This window comes from Meles meles, chromosome 2, assembly GCF_922984935.1.
Source record: "Meles meles chromosome 2, mMelMel3.1 paternal haplotype, whole genome shotgun sequence".
NCBI lineage: Eukaryota > Metazoa > Chordata > Mammalia > Carnivora > Mustelidae > Meles > Meles meles.
Genome location: NC_060067.1, coordinates 190,031,518 through 190,052,471, shown reverse-complemented (window position 1 = coordinate 190,052,471; position 20,954 = coordinate 190,031,518). Strand labels below are relative to the sequence as shown.

Genomic DNA, 20,954 nt, shown 5'->3' with positions numbered 1-20,954 from the left:
CAAAACAATGTTATGCAATTATATTTCCCTACCTAAATATCTTCAAAGAATTGAAATTGAATATTTTACACTTGATTTTTTTTTAAACTTTAAGAAAATAATTAAACACGGTCCTATGGACTAAAATTTATCCCCTCAAGATTCGTATGTGGAAGTCCTAACCTCTAATGTGATGGTGTTTGGAGATAGGGACTTTCAGAGACAATTAGGTTTAGTAGATTTCTGAGGGTGGGGCCCTCAAGATGGTATTAGTGTCCTTAAAAAGAGAATAAGGGTAATGTGATAACACAGAGAGGAGGCAGCTGTCTGCAAGCCAGGAAGAATGCTCTCACTAGAACCCATCCATGCTGCCATCTTGATCTTGGATTTCTAGCCCCCAGAACACTGAGAAAATACATGTCTATAGTTTAAGCCATCCGGTCTATGAAATTTTGTTATATCAGCCTGAGCTCACCAAGACACATGTAGAGAATATCTTCCTATATTCTGAAAAATGTTATCTGTGGTTGACGTTGTTCTATTCTATTTAATTTTAATTTTATTATTTAATTTTATTTTTTGGTTAAAACAATTTTAAGACTAAAGAAAAGTCATGAGTATAATTAAAAACATTTAAAAAAATATCCTTTGCCCAGGGGCCCCTTTCAAATTCTGCTAAATGTGATTGGCTTTAAAATACCCCTGAAAATTCTTTAACACTCCTTTAATAAAACAGTGGAGGCTGTTTTTAGAAAATTTCTAGATTTTCTCTGAAACTCTCATTCTGAGAGCTTACCCTTCAATCACAGGCACTATGAAGTGAGGAAACAGAGGCACATGAAGGAACCCCATATAGATGTTCTGGCAGGCAACCCTTTCTAAGGTCTCTGATGACAGCTATTACCAACTTCCAGGCATGTGGGGGAGCAGACCCTTAGACAGTCCCCATAGTTTGAGTCACTTCAACTGTAGCCAAGAGAAGAAGACACCAGCTGTCTCCACTGAGCCCTGCCAAAGTTGAAGGGTTTGAGTTAAGTAAGTGCTATCATTGTTTCAAAGCCATTGAGTTGTGGGTTAGTGTGTTACACAAAATTAGGCACTAGAACACCATTTGTCCCAGTAAAGTTTCTTGTTGACAAGGAATTTGATCCAGAATCACACGGTATACCCAGTTGGCAAGTATCTCAGTTCCTGCAAGAGTTCCTCAATATTTTATGGCCTTAATATTTTGTAGAATGCCTCACAATTTGAGTTGGTAATACATATCCTTATGACTGTTCTCAGGTTATGCAATTTTGTTTGAGGTAATACAGGTGCGACCCTCAGTTCTTGTTGTCCCTGGCAGGTGTGGCATGGCATCGGTTTGTGCCATGACTGGTGATGCTTCTGAGTAACATGGTGACAGCCAGAACTTACCACTGGAAAGTTGCTTTCTCACTTTTAAAAATAATATTTTTGTTTTAAATATGTACTGAGGCTCTCTAAACCTCAAGCCTTATTTCACTTTCTCTCACTAATTTTCCCATCCAGTGATATTTTCCTCTGAAATAATGATTACTTCGCTGATTGTCAAATGGGACCTTTCTAATCCCATAATTGCTTTACATTTTCAATTCACATCCCACTGTAAGGGAGAGATTATCTTTTTCTTATTTATTTACTTATATCAATATGGATTCATAGATTTCGATTTTATTCAAGAAGTCAAATTTCTTATCTTCATTATATGTATTGATGCTCAATGTGTCTTTAGGAACCTCTTCAAACTGACTCCTGTGTTTTTGACATGTTTCCATCCTCAACTGAGTATTTCTTTACTTCCTGATATAAGAAAGGCACTTTCTCATTTTATTTTTTTCTTGCCCCAGCTTCAGTATCATGCATTTTTCCCTCAAAAAGTCCTTATATTGGAGAATGATACTCTGAAATAAAATCTGAGAACTAGTTGTGTTCAGTGCTCCTAGAATCACTAATCCACAGCCATCTCTATACATAGGGTTAGGAATGCATAGCTATATATTTAGCAAGCACATTTTTAAAAAGATTTTATTTATTTATTTGACAGAGACCACAAGTAGACAGAGAGAGGCAGGCGGCCTGGGTGGAGCAGGCTCCCTGCTGAGCAGAGAGCCCGATGTGGGGCTCGATCCCAGGACCCTGGGATCATGACCTGAGCTAAAGGCAGAGGCTTTAACCCACTGAGCCACCCAGGTGCCCCTGCAGCAAGCACATATTGACACATGTTCGAATCTATAGTTATTTCTCTATCTACTCTTGGGAACTGAAAAGCATGAGTTCACACCAGTACTTCCAGTCCAACAACACAGAATTAATTCTAGCCTTTCTCCTTTCCATATCTATGCTACCCTTCTCAACGAGTGAGAAACTTATCTCCTCTAAATAAAAGGGTATCAATATATTTAATGATTTGTCCAATCCCCCACCTGTATCCCATCTTAAAACCGGATGGACCGCTATACCTCCCCGATGCCATCCTCACGTGTGCTCTTGACCCTGCCATGCTTCCTTCCCAAGCTACACAGACACCATTCTTGGATTGCCTCAAATGTCACTGACCTATTTTTTTCACCCTCCACATGCTGGCTCCTGCTGTACTGGTCTGTCTTTGCCCTTGGCTGCCCTTCTAAGGAAGAAAGGAAGGAAGGAGGTTAGGAAAGGAAAAAGGAAGTTAGGAAGGAAGGGGGGTGGGAGGATGGCAGAAAAGAAGCATCTGTTCATCTGCTATCAGCCTCTTGCGTTACTTTTCTACAACTATAACTTTAGGCCTTTAACCGATTAGACGAATAGTTAGGACTCGTTTCTACCCCTAATTCATGTAACACAATTGTTTATTTTTAACTTGGTTTCACCCAGATTTTGTCCCCTTCCAGCTCTGTAATATTGTCTCAGTCTCCAGATTCACCTCACCCATTAATGATCTGGACTTGGTATTTGGGATTTCCTTGGTACTTTAAGATGGAATTTCTCCATTGATTTTGACTTCACTCTTTTCACACAGCTCTATACATTCTGAGTTGCCTAAACGGAAAAATTTCCCACTGTAATAACTCTGTGGAACTCAATCCTTGACTTCACACATTCTCAGTTGCAGACAGACAGAAAACTGAATGAGTGGACTGACCCAACCAGAATGTGTATGTTAGAAAGAAATAAGAAAAATGCCATATTAAAATTTTTAAGAATCTTGATAATGGAAGTGAGGTTTCAGTTTAATAAAGATGACAACAGGGAGTGAAGATATGGTCTTGATTTACTGAATGACATGATAGTCATGACTTTCAGAAAGTAGATATGTCAGAATTAAATGCATGGAAGTCTTCTGCAATAGGTAAAATAGATAAAGGCGATTGCTGCACTGAAACAGGGCAAATTTAAGAGCCATTTTGAAGGGTGATACTGTATAATGGATAATATATTAAAACTACGCATTTTTTTCTTTCTTTCCCTTTGAAGTTACATATTATAACTCTATATTATTACATCACTTCCTGTGGCAGAAATGGTTTTCTCGATCAATCCATTCTTCCTTTATCAATAGAAATCTCCACCCAAAATTTTATTTTTTTTTTGAAGATTTTATTTATTTATTTGACAGACAGAGATCACAAATAGGCAGAGAGGCAGGCAGAGAGAGAGAGGAGGAAGCAGGATCCTTGCCAAGCAGAGAGCCCAATGTGGGGCTTGATCCCAGGACCCTGGGACCATGACCTGAGCCGAAGGCAGAGGCTTTAACCCACTGAGCCACACAGGCGCCCCTCCACCCAAAATTTTAAAAGAACATAGCCCAGTTAGAGCTAATATTTCTTTGCTACCCTTGCAGTTACACATAAGCATGTGACTAAATTTTGGTTGATATAATATATAAGTGATGAGTGCTATTTTCAGGTTGGGATGTTGTAAGACAAGTCTTTTCATTCTGCTTCCTATTTTTCTCACTTCCCCCATGCTGGAATGCAGAGATGATGGTATGTGACAGCCTCAGATTTAAGGACAAGGGCAACATCATGAACTAGAGGCATGCAGATGTGTAGTTTCTAAGGAACATGTATCACTGGATGCCTCATAGAGCCTGTCTATGTCTGCATGGTTAAATGAGAGAGATGAACATTTTGAGAATACAACTAGTATTATCCATCTTCTTCTATCCTTCTTTCTATATTCTCTCACAAAGTCTTCAACTATTTCCAAATATCCAGTGAAGTATACAGTTTCCCAGTTCTACTATTGAATAAGATTTTCACTTCACGTATTTTAACCTCTCTTATTTTTTTAATCCATTGTCTTATGTCTTTTATTTTTTTGTAAATATTTAAAAAATATTAAGCAAACTAGAACAGTAATGATCTTTAAAAATTATTACATGGTAGCATTTATTAAATAGCATATTTGTACCAGGATTGGGCATAAGTGATTTTCATATATATCTTTTACCTTCACCAAAAATCCTGGGTGGTAGGTGATTCTTATAATGCTCCTTTGAAGAAGAAGAAAAAAAGAAAAGTGGTTTTGACATTTATAATTCATATCTGTGTGTGGAGACTGTCATAACCCAATTCTTCTGATTTCAGACATCAAGACCAGTCATGGTTTGCAGCCTTTGCTTTTAAACTGTCTAGTTTCCTTTAATATACAATTACCTGCTTGTTTACAAATAATATTTTTGTGTGTATTTTGTATATATTACTATTATTTTTGCCAAATGCATTTTTGTAATTTGGGCGAGTACAGTATACTTCAGGTTGCATTCAGGCTATCCTCTCCAGTCAGCTGGTAGAAAATCTCCTGTGTTCTATGTGGTCAGTCTCCTGTGACTGTAAAATGTGCTCCTTGGTAGTACTCCCAGCTGTAGATCTACCAGCTTGAAAGCTTGTTCAAATCTGGGCAATAAAGCAATAAAATATCTGCAGTCTTATTTTCTCTAAGACATTCCCTCTGGATGTCATAATTCTGTATATTGTACAAATATTTATACTTATGCAGCTGTATAACACTGAAATGAAAATTCAGCGTAGAAAGAAAAAAAAGGCTTAAAGAGATTCAATCATTTGCATAGTATGGCAGGCGGAATAATGAGGCCCCCTACCAATGATGTTCTCATCCTAAACCCTGCAGACTGTGAATATGTTACATGACAAAAGGGATTTTACAGATGTAATGAGGGTTATTAATCAGTGACCTTAAAATAGGGAGATTATCCTGGATTATCCAGGTATCTGGGTAAAGTAATAGGCAATGTAATCATATGAGCTATTAAAAGCAGATAATCTTTCTCCAGCTGTAGGCAGAAAAGGAAATTAGAGAGATGCAACAGGAGGGAAAGTTAGAGGGATCTGAATCATGAGAGGAACTCACCCAGTGTTCTTGGAAGCAGGACACATGGAAAGCATGAGAAGGAATATGGGTCACATTTAGGAGTAAATATCAGCTCCTGATTGACAGCCAGCAAAGAAACAATGAAACTGCAAGCAATTCCAGTAGACCCTCTCTATAAGTAACGTATTTTTAGAATGTCATCACAATATATAAGGAGCCAGACTATTCATTTACACAGTGGCGGGATAAATTATACCTTTAAGACATTCTGTGGATTTAAGGCCCATAAGAAATTTAAACATGGAAAATGTGGAAAATTTTAAAACCAACACACATAGATGTTGATTCAAGCCCCCACTCCAACCTTTATAAAGGAGCTGTCTTCTTTTACAACTTCCTTTAGGTTTCTATTACACAATTATATGTTCAATAGGTTTTGCTTTAGTTAAAGTAGGAAACATTTAAACGAAAGCTCGGAAAAATACAGTAAGTCATGGAGAGGACTGTCAGTAAGGTGCTCAGGGCAAATTCCTTATTGTTTGAGAATGATATGGTTCATTATTTATACACTTCAAAACCTGCAATCCTTTGTTACCTGGAGATTTGTCAGGGGAGATAGAGTGGTACTATCCTTAGCATCTCTAAAATCTGTATCATCAGTAACTCTAAAAGGCAACCAGAGAACAGAGTGATTTACCCAAGTCCACAGACTTGAAACGCCACACCTGGGACAATTAAGTGATTGCATATCACTTTTCTCAGCTCCGGGTTTAATCACATTTTTTTCCGATGCTATTCAAACCAAGCTGCTCTGTCCTGTAGGCTATGTGTTACCACATTCTTGGCATTTGGACAGCTTGCAGGAACAATGGTCCTAGCTAATAGAAAGCTTGATTCCAAAGCTGACCTCCACACAGTGTGCCAATTTAACAGACAGGAACAAGGACGTAGAAGACTAACTAATAAAAACAAACCAGGAAATATTGATTTCAACCCAGAAGCGTGGTGTTTAATTTAAAAGGCAGCTCTTCAGAAAATCCCTTCTTCCGTTGTCAAACAAGCACTGGAACTTGTCTATCTTTCCCATCATTCACTTAGCACAGGGACGAAGCAGTGATATAGTCTTGGCTTTCAAGCAAACATTAGGGCACAGGGTGGATGCAGGGTTGAGATTCACTATTTTTTTCAGATTGCCAGCTTTAATTTCTACTGCCTGAAAAAAAAGAGATATCCTTTCTCCTTATACATTTAGCTATTTTTCCTCTTTTCTCTCATAAACAAAACAGAGAGGTCTACGTCCAACCCATAGCATAAAATTTAACATCGAGGTAGCTTACATGGCTGAAGTTTTTCACTTTATAAAGTCAAAGGACTTAGACTCCCTCTTTGTTTTCTAAGTTAATATACTACTTGGAATACAAATGAAAGTGCAGATTGCAGTTGATTGATTCTGCCTGAAAGCACTAAATTTAAGAGTCTTCTAAGTGCAAAGGTTTATATCTTTTATTTGTTTACCTGGTCTCAAAAGCTAATTGCAGTAAGTGACATCTTAGACCAATATTAGGTCTCAAAAGATAATGGCAGTAAGGAGTATCTTTGACGAATTTTAATGAAAAGAAAGTTCTCAAGTATGCATATGTGAGCTAACATGTAACACTCTAATACATTTAGCCATGCGGAGAGTGTAGGTTAAGGTCAAAGAAATAGCTTCAAGATTTAAGCAAGCAATTACTGAGGAACTCAAGTAATAACAAGGGTAAAAATTGACAAATTTTTGGCACGCGATTGCTTACCATGGTTATGGAGTAATGAGGCGTGTTGTGGGTGTTCAGGTAACCATTTGTGATTTTCCTTCTATCCTCCTGCACCTTAGGAGTATGTGAAAGTATTGGGTAAATCCCTGCTACTTTTTAAGTAGAGTAAATGTAAACATCCTGAGCTACGCTACATCTATGAATAATTTTAGTCATAAGTGATTTTGCCTCAGGTGTATAGACACATTGTCTAAATAAATTCATCCATTTCTGTCACCTTGGAAGAGAAGTCCATACACAAAATGCCACTGCTTGTAAATTATAAAAAGCCAGAAAGAAATCAATTGTAATTCCAATGGCTATTGCTTAAATAGAACATTTGTGCCACAAATTTAAAATTCTAGAATCAACCTCACACAGATCTCTTGTCACGTGTAACTTTGAAGTCTTGTCAGCACAGCTACCTAATTCATATGAAGCACCCTGGAGTCCGTGTCTCTTTGTAGTGTTATTTGTCAAATGATTCAAGCGCTGCTTCAAAGTGTATGTGAGTTTCTAATCAATCCCTGGGCCTTTAAATGGTATGCAATGCGACGGACAAATTTTTCCGCTAAGTATGTGAAATTCTAAATTATATTTGCCCTTGCTGTCTTTATTTTTCTTTATTTTAGAAGTATCGCAAGGAGGAAAAAAGCTACTGCACAGTACATATTCGATATCCTGCTGAGGGAGAAAGGACCTAGCAGGAATTTGAGAGGGTGTGTGTATGCTTGTGTCTATGCGTGTCTGTGGGTAAACGGGCCCTTCTGTGAGAAACAAAATACAACTGGATCCTGGGGGAGTTTTAATCCAATTAAAATACTGCCAACTTAGCATTTCTTTGTTAATAACCTGGAGCCTCTTGCACGTACACATCAGGTTAGAAATTGGGGTGGCTTGTTACAGACACTCATTCCCTCAAGTGTTACACTTCTAACCCTTACAGAAATTTTTGGCTGGATTCTGCCGTCATTATTAAAACTATATTATATTATTATTTAGGATCTTCTGAAATTATATTATAATTTATAATTATTTGATTATAATATAATCAAAATTATATTATTATTTTGGATCTTCTGGAAGCATATGGTACTGACTCCTACTCTAAAACTGATTGATTTTCTGAGATAAAGGACAAAGATCAAAAGTAGTATGAAGAATAAATTCAAAGCTATGTGTATATGTTTGAGACAGAAAGAAACGGAAAAAGAGAACCAGAATGAAACATATGTTATCTATCCACCTGCACATCCAGATGTATGTCCATGCATATACCTACACCATGGATATGTCCCATGTCACATTCACACGTACACCGGGGGGCGGGGAGAGACTCAGCAGAGATGACTGCCTGAAGGCAGTTAACTGAAAAGAAGAACTCAGATTTTTCAGGGAACACTTTATAATTTAATAATTCCCATTAACAAACTAAGGATGGCAGCCAGGCTACCAAGAAAAAGAGGCAAATAAAGATGAGTATCCATGTACCTCAAAGAAAAATTGAAAAACTAGTCACTGAATCTAATGTTGTAAGGACAGCATTTCACTGCAACTGTTATGAGACAAGTCAACATAAGATCAGAGGAAGTTAAAATTCCCTGAGTTCATAAAAACTGTCAAGAGCTCTATAACTTCCCGTCACTTATAAATGCAAAGTACTCAATGGGAATATCCAAATATGGATGAAATAATTTTTAGATAAGATATCTTAAAAGCTATCTTAGGATTAAAGCTGGTAATGAGTAGACACTACCAAGGTAAAAGATTGTTAAATATTGGGGCGCCTGGGTGGCTCAGTGGTTTAAGCCTCTGCCTTCGGCTCAGGTCATGATCTCAGGGTCCTGGGATCGAGCCCTGCATCGGGCTCTCTGCTTGGTGGGGAGCCTGTTTCTCCCTCTCTCTCTTTGCCTGCCTCTCTGCCTACTTGTGACCTCTCTCTCTGTCAAATAAATGAATAAAATATTTAAAAAAAAAAAAAAAGATTGTTAAATATTGAAATCACGTCTGCTTAATCACCCTGAGTGTATTTCTACCTGGATTCCCTGCTTTCCCACCAACCAGCAAATCAAGTGTTAGCACCAAGGGCCCTAAAGTCAATGTCCTTTTCTATTTGTCTGTGCTCCGTGCCAACCAAAGCCCTCATGTGTTTCGTTTTGTCTCTTGCCCCTCAGACTCCGGGCTTAGAAAGGTCAATTTTTGCCCCCCTGTAGGGCTTCCTTTCCTGACCTTTCCAAGGAAACTGAAGAAACAAAAGGAGATGAGGCAGTTGGGCAGACATGGGGGACACTCCAAACACGAACCCAATGGTGCAGGCTGCAGCTACTCTGCAGGATATCCCATAAGAGAAAGGAAGCTGTGGGAGTCAGTAGGGACGGTGCTAGTGGGTTGTGACCTGGGCCAAAGAGGCCCAGTGGGGATCCCCATTGAAGTATCTTTGTTGAGGGGCATCTGTCTCTTGATTTCCACTCAGGTCATGACCTCAGAGTCGTGAGATCAAGTCCTGGGTTAGGCTCTGCACTGGGTGTGAAGCTTGATAAGATGCTTTCTCTGCCCCTGTCCCCCATGCCTCCCACCCTCTCTCTCTCTGAAAAAAAAAAAAATATCTTTGTTGAATTTCAGTACCATTTAGTAGTACAACTTTCTTGAAATACACATAAGTCCTCAAGTCTGGAACATTAATATTAATTTACAATGTCTTCATCATGTGATGAAAATATTCTAAACACACACATGTACACATAGGTGTGCACACATACACTGGTATAATTTGAATACTAAAGTTATCATCACCAGGAAAATTGGAGGCATAGGGTTTACTTAAATATTGAATGGTAGAGGCAGGATTCAACCCCAACAGCCTGAGACTAGAGGCCAATTTCTACATTACCTGTTCTCACATGGCCCACAGGGTTCAGTAGGACTTAAACAGATAGGATAGATATCCCATGAGCCGCTCCTAAACTCAAATTTGGGAAACACTAGGTCAAGCTTATTTCACTTTTTTTTTTTTTTTTAAATGTAGGCCTCTTTGGGTATTTTTTAAATGTTATTGAAATTACATGTATTATGATTGCAAATCAAGTAATTCAAAGAGATTGTGCTTAAAATAGCCTTCATAAAATCTTTGCCTTGCTTTTAACTTTGATTCCTGCTTTTGTTTTTGCTTCTTAATTTCAGTGGGTGATTGACTTTTTAATAGCTCTAATATTAGAATAATGACTTTAACAACTTCTAAATAATATGTGGATGGCACCATTCCTTTTAAAATTTATTTATATTTTTATTTTTTAAAGATTTTATTTATTTGGAAGAGAGAGAAAGAAAGAGAGCATGAGCACAAGCATGGGGGAGGGGCAGAAGGAGAGGGAGAAGCAGACTCCCTACTGAGCAGGGAGCCCGATGTGGGGGCCAATTCCAGGACCCCAGGGTCATACCTGAGCCAAAGGCAGATGCTTAATCGACTGAGCCACCCTGGCGCCCCAGGATAGTACTATATATTGATATATACGCTTTTGAGAATAATTATAAGCCAAAGAAGATAATTTTGTTTACTTATAACTTTCCCCCTACTTCATTCTACAGTTGATACTTACATTTTAGTTCTTCTTTTGCATATCCTCTACTTCTAAATGATACCTCTGAATTGTGATTGTCTATTACCTTGAGTTAGCTTTTCTCACAGTCTGCACCCCACTTTTTCTTCCACTCTGCGGACCCACTTTCCTCCGTCTATCCTTCCCCTCACCTAGAACACACAGCTTTACTTTGATATCACGAAGGCAGTGATTATATTGTTTCACAGTGTTTACATTGTCTTCTGCCCCCACAACCAGCTGTCTTCTCTTTGAAGACTCCTGGGAAATCCAATGGTGTGAGATCATGTTATTACGTGAACTCAACTTTCGGCATGGGGATCATACATCCTATAACGTAGTTCTTGTTCAGTTCCATATTCTTTCAAGAAATAAACAATGTTCCAAAACCTCAAACCACAGTACCTGTAACTTTCAGCTTTTCCGCCCCAATGGTAATCTCATCTTCATCTGCAGAGAACAGCACCCTGCCATCGTCACTCGCTCTCACTTCAAATCTTTTACACTGAGCTTCCACAGCATCAGCTCCTATGGTCAGAGGAAAGGTTTGAAAATGAAACTGGTAAGCAGGAAACCATCAACAATTTTTAAATTGTTATCCTTTCCAGTAGGCTAAGTTGGTACAGTTTGCTGGGCTAGGACAGTTGGGCATACATCTGACCTCGAAATGCTTGACATCGTCCGAACAAGGTTTTTACGTTTAACTAATTAAAAAGAAAAAAAAAAAAAAGCTTTTGCATATACACAAGGAGAAATGATGTCTGCTTTGTTCTTGGTTATTGCCTGAAAACTTGGCTTTATACCTAGTACGTGCTAAATGCTCAATAAATACTTGTAGACTCAATGACTCTCATGTTCTTTCTGTAAGCAGACAATAGTCCCCATGCTTTCTACTTCACGAGGTACTTGTGAAGCATCACACAGCTGTGAACCTTGAGCTACTCTACATTTCATATATGCTAACACTGTAATTTGTTCACCCCTGATTATCACTGAATGCGAATGCATTTTATAGTCGATCTTGCTAAAAGAAAAATTGTTTTTAGTCCTCCCTAATGTATCTCCTCATCAATAACTTTCTTGATTTATTAAAACACAGTATTAAATAAATACAGTTATACCATGGAATTGGATATCTGTTTCTGATTTTATTGGACAATTTTGCATATTAATCCATCTACAAATCACAAAGGTAGTTCCATATTTGGAAAACATGATTAATTTGTGAGTTTGAAGGGCATTGACAAGAAGATCAAACTGGTCAGAGGGTGAGGAATTGCTATTTCCATAATAGCAATTTATTTCATTTGGCATAACACATTTGGCATATGCTACATCATCCCCTCATACTGAGATCTGAAGAATCTCTCCTCTGCTATCTACATCAAAAACTCTTATCAGATACAGTCCAGCCCAGTCAGGGACCTAGACACATCCCACTTGTGCATACCTCTTTTCATTTACTTTACATATGCTATGAGCAGAACGTTTGTGTCTGCCAAAAACTCCTATGTTGAAATCCAAGCCCATGTGTGATGGTATTAGGAAAGCTGGTATTTGGGAGGTGATTAGGTCCTGAGGGCAGAGCCTCACGAATGGAATTAGTGACCCTGTAAGTCTGTCTTTTCTCTCTCTGGAGTCTGCCAAGTCAGGACCCAGTGAGAAGCCAGGTATGTACAGGCGGGAAAGCAGCCTTTCGCCAGGCGCTGGGTATGTTAGTGCCTTGCTGTTGGAATTTCCAGTATATAAAGCTGTGAGAAATCAATTTCTGTTGTTTAACCCCATCCCCCCACTCCCCCAGTCTATGGTATTTTGTTACAGCAGCCCAAACACACTGAGACGATGTACTATCATTATTTTTTAAATATATGACCCCGAGGAATTCAAAACATAAGATCATCTTTGTATCCCAAAATTTCCTCCAAATTTAAAATTGAGTCTGATATCTAGGGGTACTTAGGGTAAGAAGTTAGATGGGTGAAGGAATACCAGACATAAGCTTTCTGTCCCTTTCCGTGGTTCTCAACCCCACCTCAGCCCTGCTCCCATGTATGTATCTTAGGTATCTTACACCTCCACACCATTATAGCTTCTGAGGGGCACTTACCAAGAGGAAAGTATTAATTCCAAACTCTGATAATATGTGGGATAATTTCTCTGAAAGCAAGATGTATATTTTTCTTATAATATAAGAAAGTGCATGTTTTCAGGTTCACATAGAAAATTTTAAAACTACGACAATGTTAAGTCAGATAAAACTGATGTTAACCTTGCAGGCTGTCAAGATCAAAATAGTATGAATTGTACTTGAACATCTGTTATATATTTTTTTAAGCAAAGCACTTTTCTTATGAAATTTAATGACAATATTGGAGAAACCATGGAAGACCTACTGTTCTTGGTGACAGTTACTGCCTTTGATCTAGCAAACATGATTTCAGCAGACTATATTCACGTGAGTGTGTCATCTGCTAATCATGATCTTACCTTCCTGTATTGTGCTTTTAATCTTTAAACGAGAGTAACCCAACTGGGTGATGTTCAAAAAACTGTGCTTGGGGCTGGTGTGTTGATAAATGGGACTTCTAAGTTTGGAGGCTTCTACGTCTCAATCTTCAAGGCACTCAGACATACACTAAATCTGAACTCCCTAAAAGATATTCTAGATATTCTCTCTTAATCTCACAAAACAAACTGGGGGTTGCTGGGGGGAGGTGGGATTGGGAGAGGGGGAGCGGGCTATGGACATTGGGGAGGGGAGGCGAACCATAAGAGACTATGGACTCTGAAAAACAACCTGAGGGTTTTGAAGGGTCAGGGGTGGGAGGTTGGGGGAACAGGTGGTGGGTGATGGGGAGGGCACGTTTTGCATGGAGCACTGGGTGTTGTGCAAAAAGAATGAATACTGTTACGCTGAAAAAATAAATAAAATGGAAAAAAAAAAAAGAAAAAAAAAAAAAGATATTCTAGATATTATTCATATAAAATCTTAACTTGTACAGCATGTGGCTATCTTCAAATATACTTACTTATTGGGTAAATTGATCCACAAAATATATCAGTGACTTTAATGACACTGAAGTGCATTAGATCACTATACGTACATAATATTTATAATACATACACACATGCTATGTACGGTCACAAATTTATAAGACTTCTTGGCATAACATTTAATCTCATTATATAGAAGGTATTTTATTAACATAAACATGCTATACTGTGTGTCACATAAACAAGTAGAAATATAAGCAGAGTACCTGAATATGGCAAAGTCATGAAATCTTAATTCATTAAATTTAAATAAACAAAAGCTAATAAACAAGTAAAATATATGCACACCTGGAATAAAAAATGCATCTAGGCCATAAATAAATGCATGCAGAAACATCCAATTAAAAATAGATATATAAATTAATACTGCAGACTACACTTTATTCAATGTATTAGTAAAATTTCAGAAGGCAAAACTATAAGCAATTAACAATACATTGGCCGTAAATATTTTAAATCGGAAAATAATTTTGAATATGTTGTGCTTCTGTACATTGCTTTTCTGCAAATAGCAAACAGTAAATGCACATAATTAGACACATATTGCATTGTTGTGAATATTTATGTTTAAAGTTCATGCATTAGGCTATATGAAATTGAATTTATTATGTCATAACATAATAATTCATGTTGTCTTGTTCTATTTTTCATGTCCCTAGCTTCACATATTTGCTAGGTGAGGTCAACTCAGGATTCAGTTGATCAGAGGGGCAGTAATGCTCAGTTTATTTTTTCTCAACCAGCAATGCTTCCAGAGTTGTAGGAAGGCAATATGCTGATGACTCTGCATAAGGAGTTCTGATTCTTTTGCAAATAGATCGTGGGAGATAGGGCTATCTGGACTGTTCTATATTTTACTAGTCATCTTATATTTTTAAGATTTTTAAAAAATATTTTATTTACTTATTTGGGAGAGAGAGAAAGAGAGAGAGCACAGATGGAGGGGTAGAAGGAGAGGGAGAAATAGGCTCCCCATTGACCAGGGACCCTGAAGACACAGGGCTCTATCCCAGGACCCTGAGATCATGACCTGAGCCAAAGGCAGATGCTTAACCAACTGAGCCACCCACGCACCCCTTTACAAGTCATCTTAAACACTAACTTGCTAAAATCTCAAGACTAAATGCTTCCTTAAGATCATCTGAGGAAGTTTATGTTAACAACTTCAAAATCAAACAAAGAGCAGTCAGGGATAAAATAAGTAAAGAGAATTGGCAGGAAAAAGAGAGAAAACGTAAGCCAAAACACAGTTTCCACAAAAAGGTTGAAGTTTTCAATATATATCCAAATATTTTCTCTAGTTTGCTTAATGTTCTGTATATATTTCTTAAAAGCAAACAAACAAAGCAACAACAAAGCTAATTTCTTTTCTCCTCCGAGATGGCTCGATTGCCTTTTTGGAACATGCACTTTTCTTTTTTTTTTTTTTTCTTTTTTTTTTTTAAAGATTTTATTTATTTATTTGACAGACAGAGATCACAAGTAGGCAGAGAGGCAGGCAGAGAGAGAGAGGAGGAAGCAGACTCCCCAGCAGGCAGAGAGCCCGATGAGGGGCTCGATCCCAGGACCCTGGAATCATGACCTGAGCCGAAGGCAGAGGCTTTAACCCACTGAGCCACCCAGGCACACCTGGAACATGCACACTTCTTACAGTCATATTCAGTAGCCAAAGGCGTATCTGCTGACACAGAGAGAGGCTCCAGTAATTTATCTGTCTTTGCATTTTCTACATTAAACCAGTCAAACACGTGAATTGGAAAATTTTCTCCAATAAAAATCTCTACAGGGGCTCAAACAATATATTTCCATGGGGCCTCTTGGTACTATTTAGTCCTAATTTAAAGGAAACAAGGCAAAGATCAAAATGGATATGTCTAATTATCTCTGGTGTGTTTTCCTCAAGCATATCATGATGGATCTTTCTTCCAATAGAACTCTGATTTTACATGTTGTCAGTATTTTCAAGGTCTTGAAGAAGAGTATTATTAAAAGATTAGAAATTCCCACAAGAAAAACAAAAACAGTCAATAGAGTCAACTAAATACAGAGTTCTGAAATTCCTGTTTTAGAATTATCATGGGACCCCAACAAACAAAAACAAAGAAGCTGAAACAAAACAAAAGAAGCTACTTACATGAAATATAAATATAAATAAGCATTGTACTTTATTTTACACTACGTATGTCATTAAAAACTCTCATGTCCAAAGTTCTCCCTGAGTGTACTTAGGAAGTGAAGAAGAAGGAGCAGAATGAGGGAAACGTTACAGAGGCCAGGCTTGGGGGCTTATCTTGGAACAAGAGCTCCTGAGCCTTTGGCAATTGCAATCCACACTGGATTCGGTCAGAGATTAGCAGCACACCCTGTCCCCACAACTTATCCCTCCAACCACAGGAACTGATTTGTGTTTTGGAAGTGGAGGAGTAGCCATTTTTTCTCCAGCAAGTAAGGTAGCTCTAGGAACCCTGAGGTTACATTCCCTACCTGGGCCTTCCTACCATCCCGTGTCTAGACCACTGCCTTGTACACAGTAATTCCTCAATAAAAGTTCACTTTTACAAAACAAATGAGTAAAGGGGAGGGGAAAAAAAAAAGAGGGAGGGAGGCAAACCAAGAAACAGACTTTTTTTTTTTTTTTTAAAGATTTATTTATTTGACAGAGAGAGATCACGAGTAAGCAGAGAGGCAGGCAGAGCGGCAGGCAGAGAGAGGAGGAAGCAGGCTCCCTGCTGAGCAGAGAGCCCAATGTGGGGCTCGATCCCAGGACCCTGAGATCATGACCTGAGCTGAAGGCAGAGGCTTAACCCACTGAGCCACCCAGGTGCCCCAAGAAACAGACTTTTAACTCCAGAGAACAAACTGATGGTTTCCAGAGGGGATGGGGGATGGTGAAACAGGTGATGGGGATGAAGGAGGGCACTTGTGAGGAGCCCCTCACAAGTGTTGTTGTGAAGTGTTGTGTGAAGTGTTGAATCAGTATATTGTATATTGTACACCTGAAACTACTATTACACTAATTGTTAATGACCTGGAATTTCCACCATTTGTACTTTTATGCCTTGTTTATCACTCCTTCACCCATCTATACCATAGCTATGATCACATACTACTGCTTTCCATCTTCTTTCTAAAAAAGATATGAAAATCTTATACACATAACAAGTGTATACATGTTGTTACCTACCACCTGGCTGAAGAAATAGTTATTACCAACACAAGCCTTCAACATATTCTCTTCTGTAGCATAATCAAATGCCCCCTCAACCTTGGGGAGTTCTAGATGTCAGCCTTATCCTGAAATTAGTTTTTATCACTTCCATCTTGTAACTTTATTATTTATGTATATACACATACACACATATGCACACAAAGACATAACTTTACAGTACTTGTATTTTTCAGTGACTAGATTTTTTCACACAGTATTAGGTTTGTGAGATTTATCTATTTTGATACATTGGCTTTCATTTATTCACCTTCATCACTATTGTCTATTTCATGGATATACCAGTTAGTGATCCATTTTCTACTGGTAACCTTATCCGTTTCTAGACTGTCAGAGTCAGTAACAATGATGCTAAGAAAGTTTTTCCTACAAGTCTCCTTCTACACTCAAGCAATCCTAGAACTGATGCTTGGGTGTGAAATGGCTGGATAATAGAGAATGTACTTCAAATTTACTAGCTTTCCAAGCTGGTTGTATCCTGCCAATAGAGTATGAGAATTTCGTAGTTCTACATCATTGTCAACACTCACTGTTTTCAGACTTTGTAATTTTTGCCAATCTGAGTTCCTATAAGGTATGCCACAGTGGTTTCAATTTAGAATTCCTTGACTACTATTGGAGTAAATATCTTTTTTATGCCCCTGTTCCTCAGTCTTCCTTACTGACAGTATATTCCCCACAGTCAGAACATGGGGGCATGTGGGCTGACTCTCTGTCTAGAAGTGTTGCAGTTCTCATAGGGATATTATTCTCTCCAACCAAAGCAATTAATTCAGACACAAATGTGTGACTCACTCTCCTGATTTTTGCTCTATGTTTTGAAAAAGAGGCATGTTTTTCTTTTCAGATCACAGATGCTTGGTATGATAAAAATTTAAGCTTTTAAGGCTAGCTATCAGCCCATCAGTGAAAAGGGGGGAGAAAAGTAGGAGAATGAGAAGAACATAGAGCCAAACCTGAAACTATTGTTTAAACAGCTCAGTCCATCCCTATGACCCAGCAATTGCACTACTGGGTATTTACCCTAAAGATACAAGTGTAGTGATCTGAAAGGGCACGTGCACCCGAATATTTAGCAGCAATGTCCACAATAGCCAAACTATGGAAAGAACCTAGATGTCCATCAACAGATGAATGGGTAAAGAAAATGTGGTATATATATACAATGAAATACTATGCAGCCATCAAAAGAAATGAAATCTTGCCATTTGTGACAACGTGGATGGAACGAGAGGGTATTATGCTGAGTGAAATAAATCAATCAGAGAAAGACAATTATCATATGATCTCCCTAATATAAGGAAGTTAGGAGGCAAAGTGGTGGGTTTGAAGGGTAGGGAAGGAAAAAATGAAACAAGATGGGATCGGGAGGGAGACAAACCACAACAGACTCTTAATCTTTCAAAAAAAACTGAGGGTTGCCAGGGGTTGGAGGGTAAGGACAGGGTGGTTGGGTTATGGACATTGGGGAAGGTATGTGCTATGGTAAATGCTGTGAAATGTGCAAACATGGCAATTCACAGACCTGTACCCCTGGGGCTAATAATACATTATATGTTAATTAAAAAAAAAAAAAAAAGATTCTGGAAATTAAAAAAAATAAAAATGGCTCAATCCGGTCAGAGACGATGTCATGTAGCTCTGGCCTTGCCTATTATATGATTCAATAAATTACTCATCCACCCTACTGAGAGTGAGGAGAACATAATTCTGAATTGAGTTTCTTTTTGCATTGTTTTCACTTTTTCTGTATTTTCTTCTTTGTTTCCATGTATCCTTCTCCCTCTCCCTCTCTATCATGCTTATCTTTATTAAACAGAAGTTAGAAAATCTTCCACAATCACTGCACCACCACCACGCACACACATATCATTAGAGTAAAACTAAAAGGTAAAAAAAAAATATGCTCTAGGACTTTTGGGGGAGGGATGCCATAATATCCTGAGGCAAATTCTCTTACAACCTTTGCATTGAGAAAACTAAATTTCTACTTAGACAATTTCAAAACTAGCCTTAATGGTATAAATGTTATCTTTTATACTTGTCTTTTTTGGTGACTCATAATCATATAATAATAATGTTATTAATTTATCATTATCATTACCTGGTATGACTCCCTTGCCAGCCATTTCATAAATTATTATGGTATTTTCTCCTGGTCCTGGCCTCTATGAATTTTGACAGGATGAGGTAAAATATGTCTTTATTCCACTTTTGTTGGCAATGTTGTCTAAGAGGAGTGAAAGCATATATCTTTGACTTGTTATTTTGTTTAAGGGGACCAGTTGAAGAGCATATGCATAAAATATTCTGTTTTTTGTATACTATGCAAACACAAAATTATGGCATTTCAAAACTGTGGATGGCACAAAGTTGGTGAGTGAAATAGTATACTCTAAAATTTTTTATGTATCACAATCATTCATGTTCTTTTAATTTATAAAGGAAAAAACAGAAACAAAATATGCATGTTGCATGCAGTGAAAAAAATACTATATGATAGAATTACTTATGAGTAGAATCAGTGAATACTTAAGTAATGAGAAGAGACTGCTTACAACTACATTTATGGTAAGTTGCTTTTATGAGAGAGAGAAGAAAACAAATTCTTAATGTTCTCTGGTAATCTCTCATTGCTTAATTTTTCAGCAGACATTAGTCATGTCCAAAATGATGCAACATAATTTATGGAAGAACATAAGAGTTGAAAAGCCATTTCTTAATAATATCAAACTAAAATTTTTCCCATTGCAGCCTATTACTTTTTATTTTAACATAAGTTTCATAAGAACAACTAACTTCTCAGAATTTTTCCCTCTTTCTTGTCAGCTTGTCCTGGACTTCTGCTACATTATGACACATCTATCAATATAATTTCATGGCACTCCTTAATCCTTTTAAATTTTTTCCTTTCTAAAATGCATTCTCTTTCAAATAACAATTAACATGTGTATCTGTGTTACACATCAACATAAGCATAAAAAATGAGTTGGTGTAAACAGTTTTCTAATACATTTTTATGCAAATTCTCCCTAAATTATATGTAATATAACTTGTTTAGTTGTGGCAGTATAATTCTGCAGATGTATTCATCTAATAATGTAATCTCATGGTACCAATTAAGTATAAATTTCCTGCCAAATTTTGAGATTATTTTTTCTCTGTTTTCAAGAACATCCAACTTTAGCAATTAATTTATCACCTAAATATCACAGTGAAAGTCACCATAATGGTATATGTATTTTCTTTTCTAATGTAAGAGAATGTACACAGAGAACTGTATTCTTGAAAATGTCATGAAAAGGTAACTACCTTCTCTACAGAGTAGCATTAGCATATTTATTTATACTATCTGCTAATACTTTAAAAAAATATTTTATTTATTCATTTATGAGAGAGAGAGAGAAAAAGAGAACATGAGTGGGGAGAAGGAGCAGAGCCAGAGGGAGAAGCAGACTCCCCACTGAGCAGGAAGCCTAATGCAGAACTAGATCCCAGGACCCTGAGATCATGACCTGAACCAAAATTAGACACTTAACCAATGAGCCACCCAGATGCCCCACCTGCTAACATGTTTTAGTAAGAATATTTGAGATGTGCTTATCGCTACTTACTTTTTACATAAAAATTGTTTCATATTCCTCTTAATATTAGGTAGATTGACCCTGAATTTCCTTCAGTGGGAACTTGTTTTTAGTGTTATAAATCAATTACCTGAGTACCACACAAGAATAAACTTCAAGATAAACAATTTTTAAAATCCAAGTATAAAATAGTTATTATAATCTGATCATTTTAAATATTGTTAGGCAACTGTGCATTATTGCTGATTTGTTATAGCTAATGCATATTTTTATGATTACATGGAATTCTTAGAGTTGCTTGCATTGAAAAGCATTATTTCGGATTCCCAAAGAAGCATCAGACTTGGGTTTCTGAAAATATGACCAAGTGGAGTACTTGGGTTAAAGG

At 37.5% G+C, this 20,954-nt stretch overlaps 1 protein-coding gene across 1 annotated transcript in view; it reads right to left on the bottom strand.

Annotated features, from left to right (window-relative positions):
- SGCZ (sarcoglycan zeta) overlaps positions 1–20,954 on the bottom strand; it is a 1,157,176-nt gene that overhangs the window by 51,955 nt on the left and 1,084,267 nt on the right. The window contains exon 5 of the mRNA XM_045998548.1: positions 11,108–11,230. Coding sequence (XP_045854504.1) covers positions 11,108–11,230 — 123 coding nt within the window. The remainder of the gene's footprint in view (positions 1–11,107; positions 11,231–20,954) is intronic.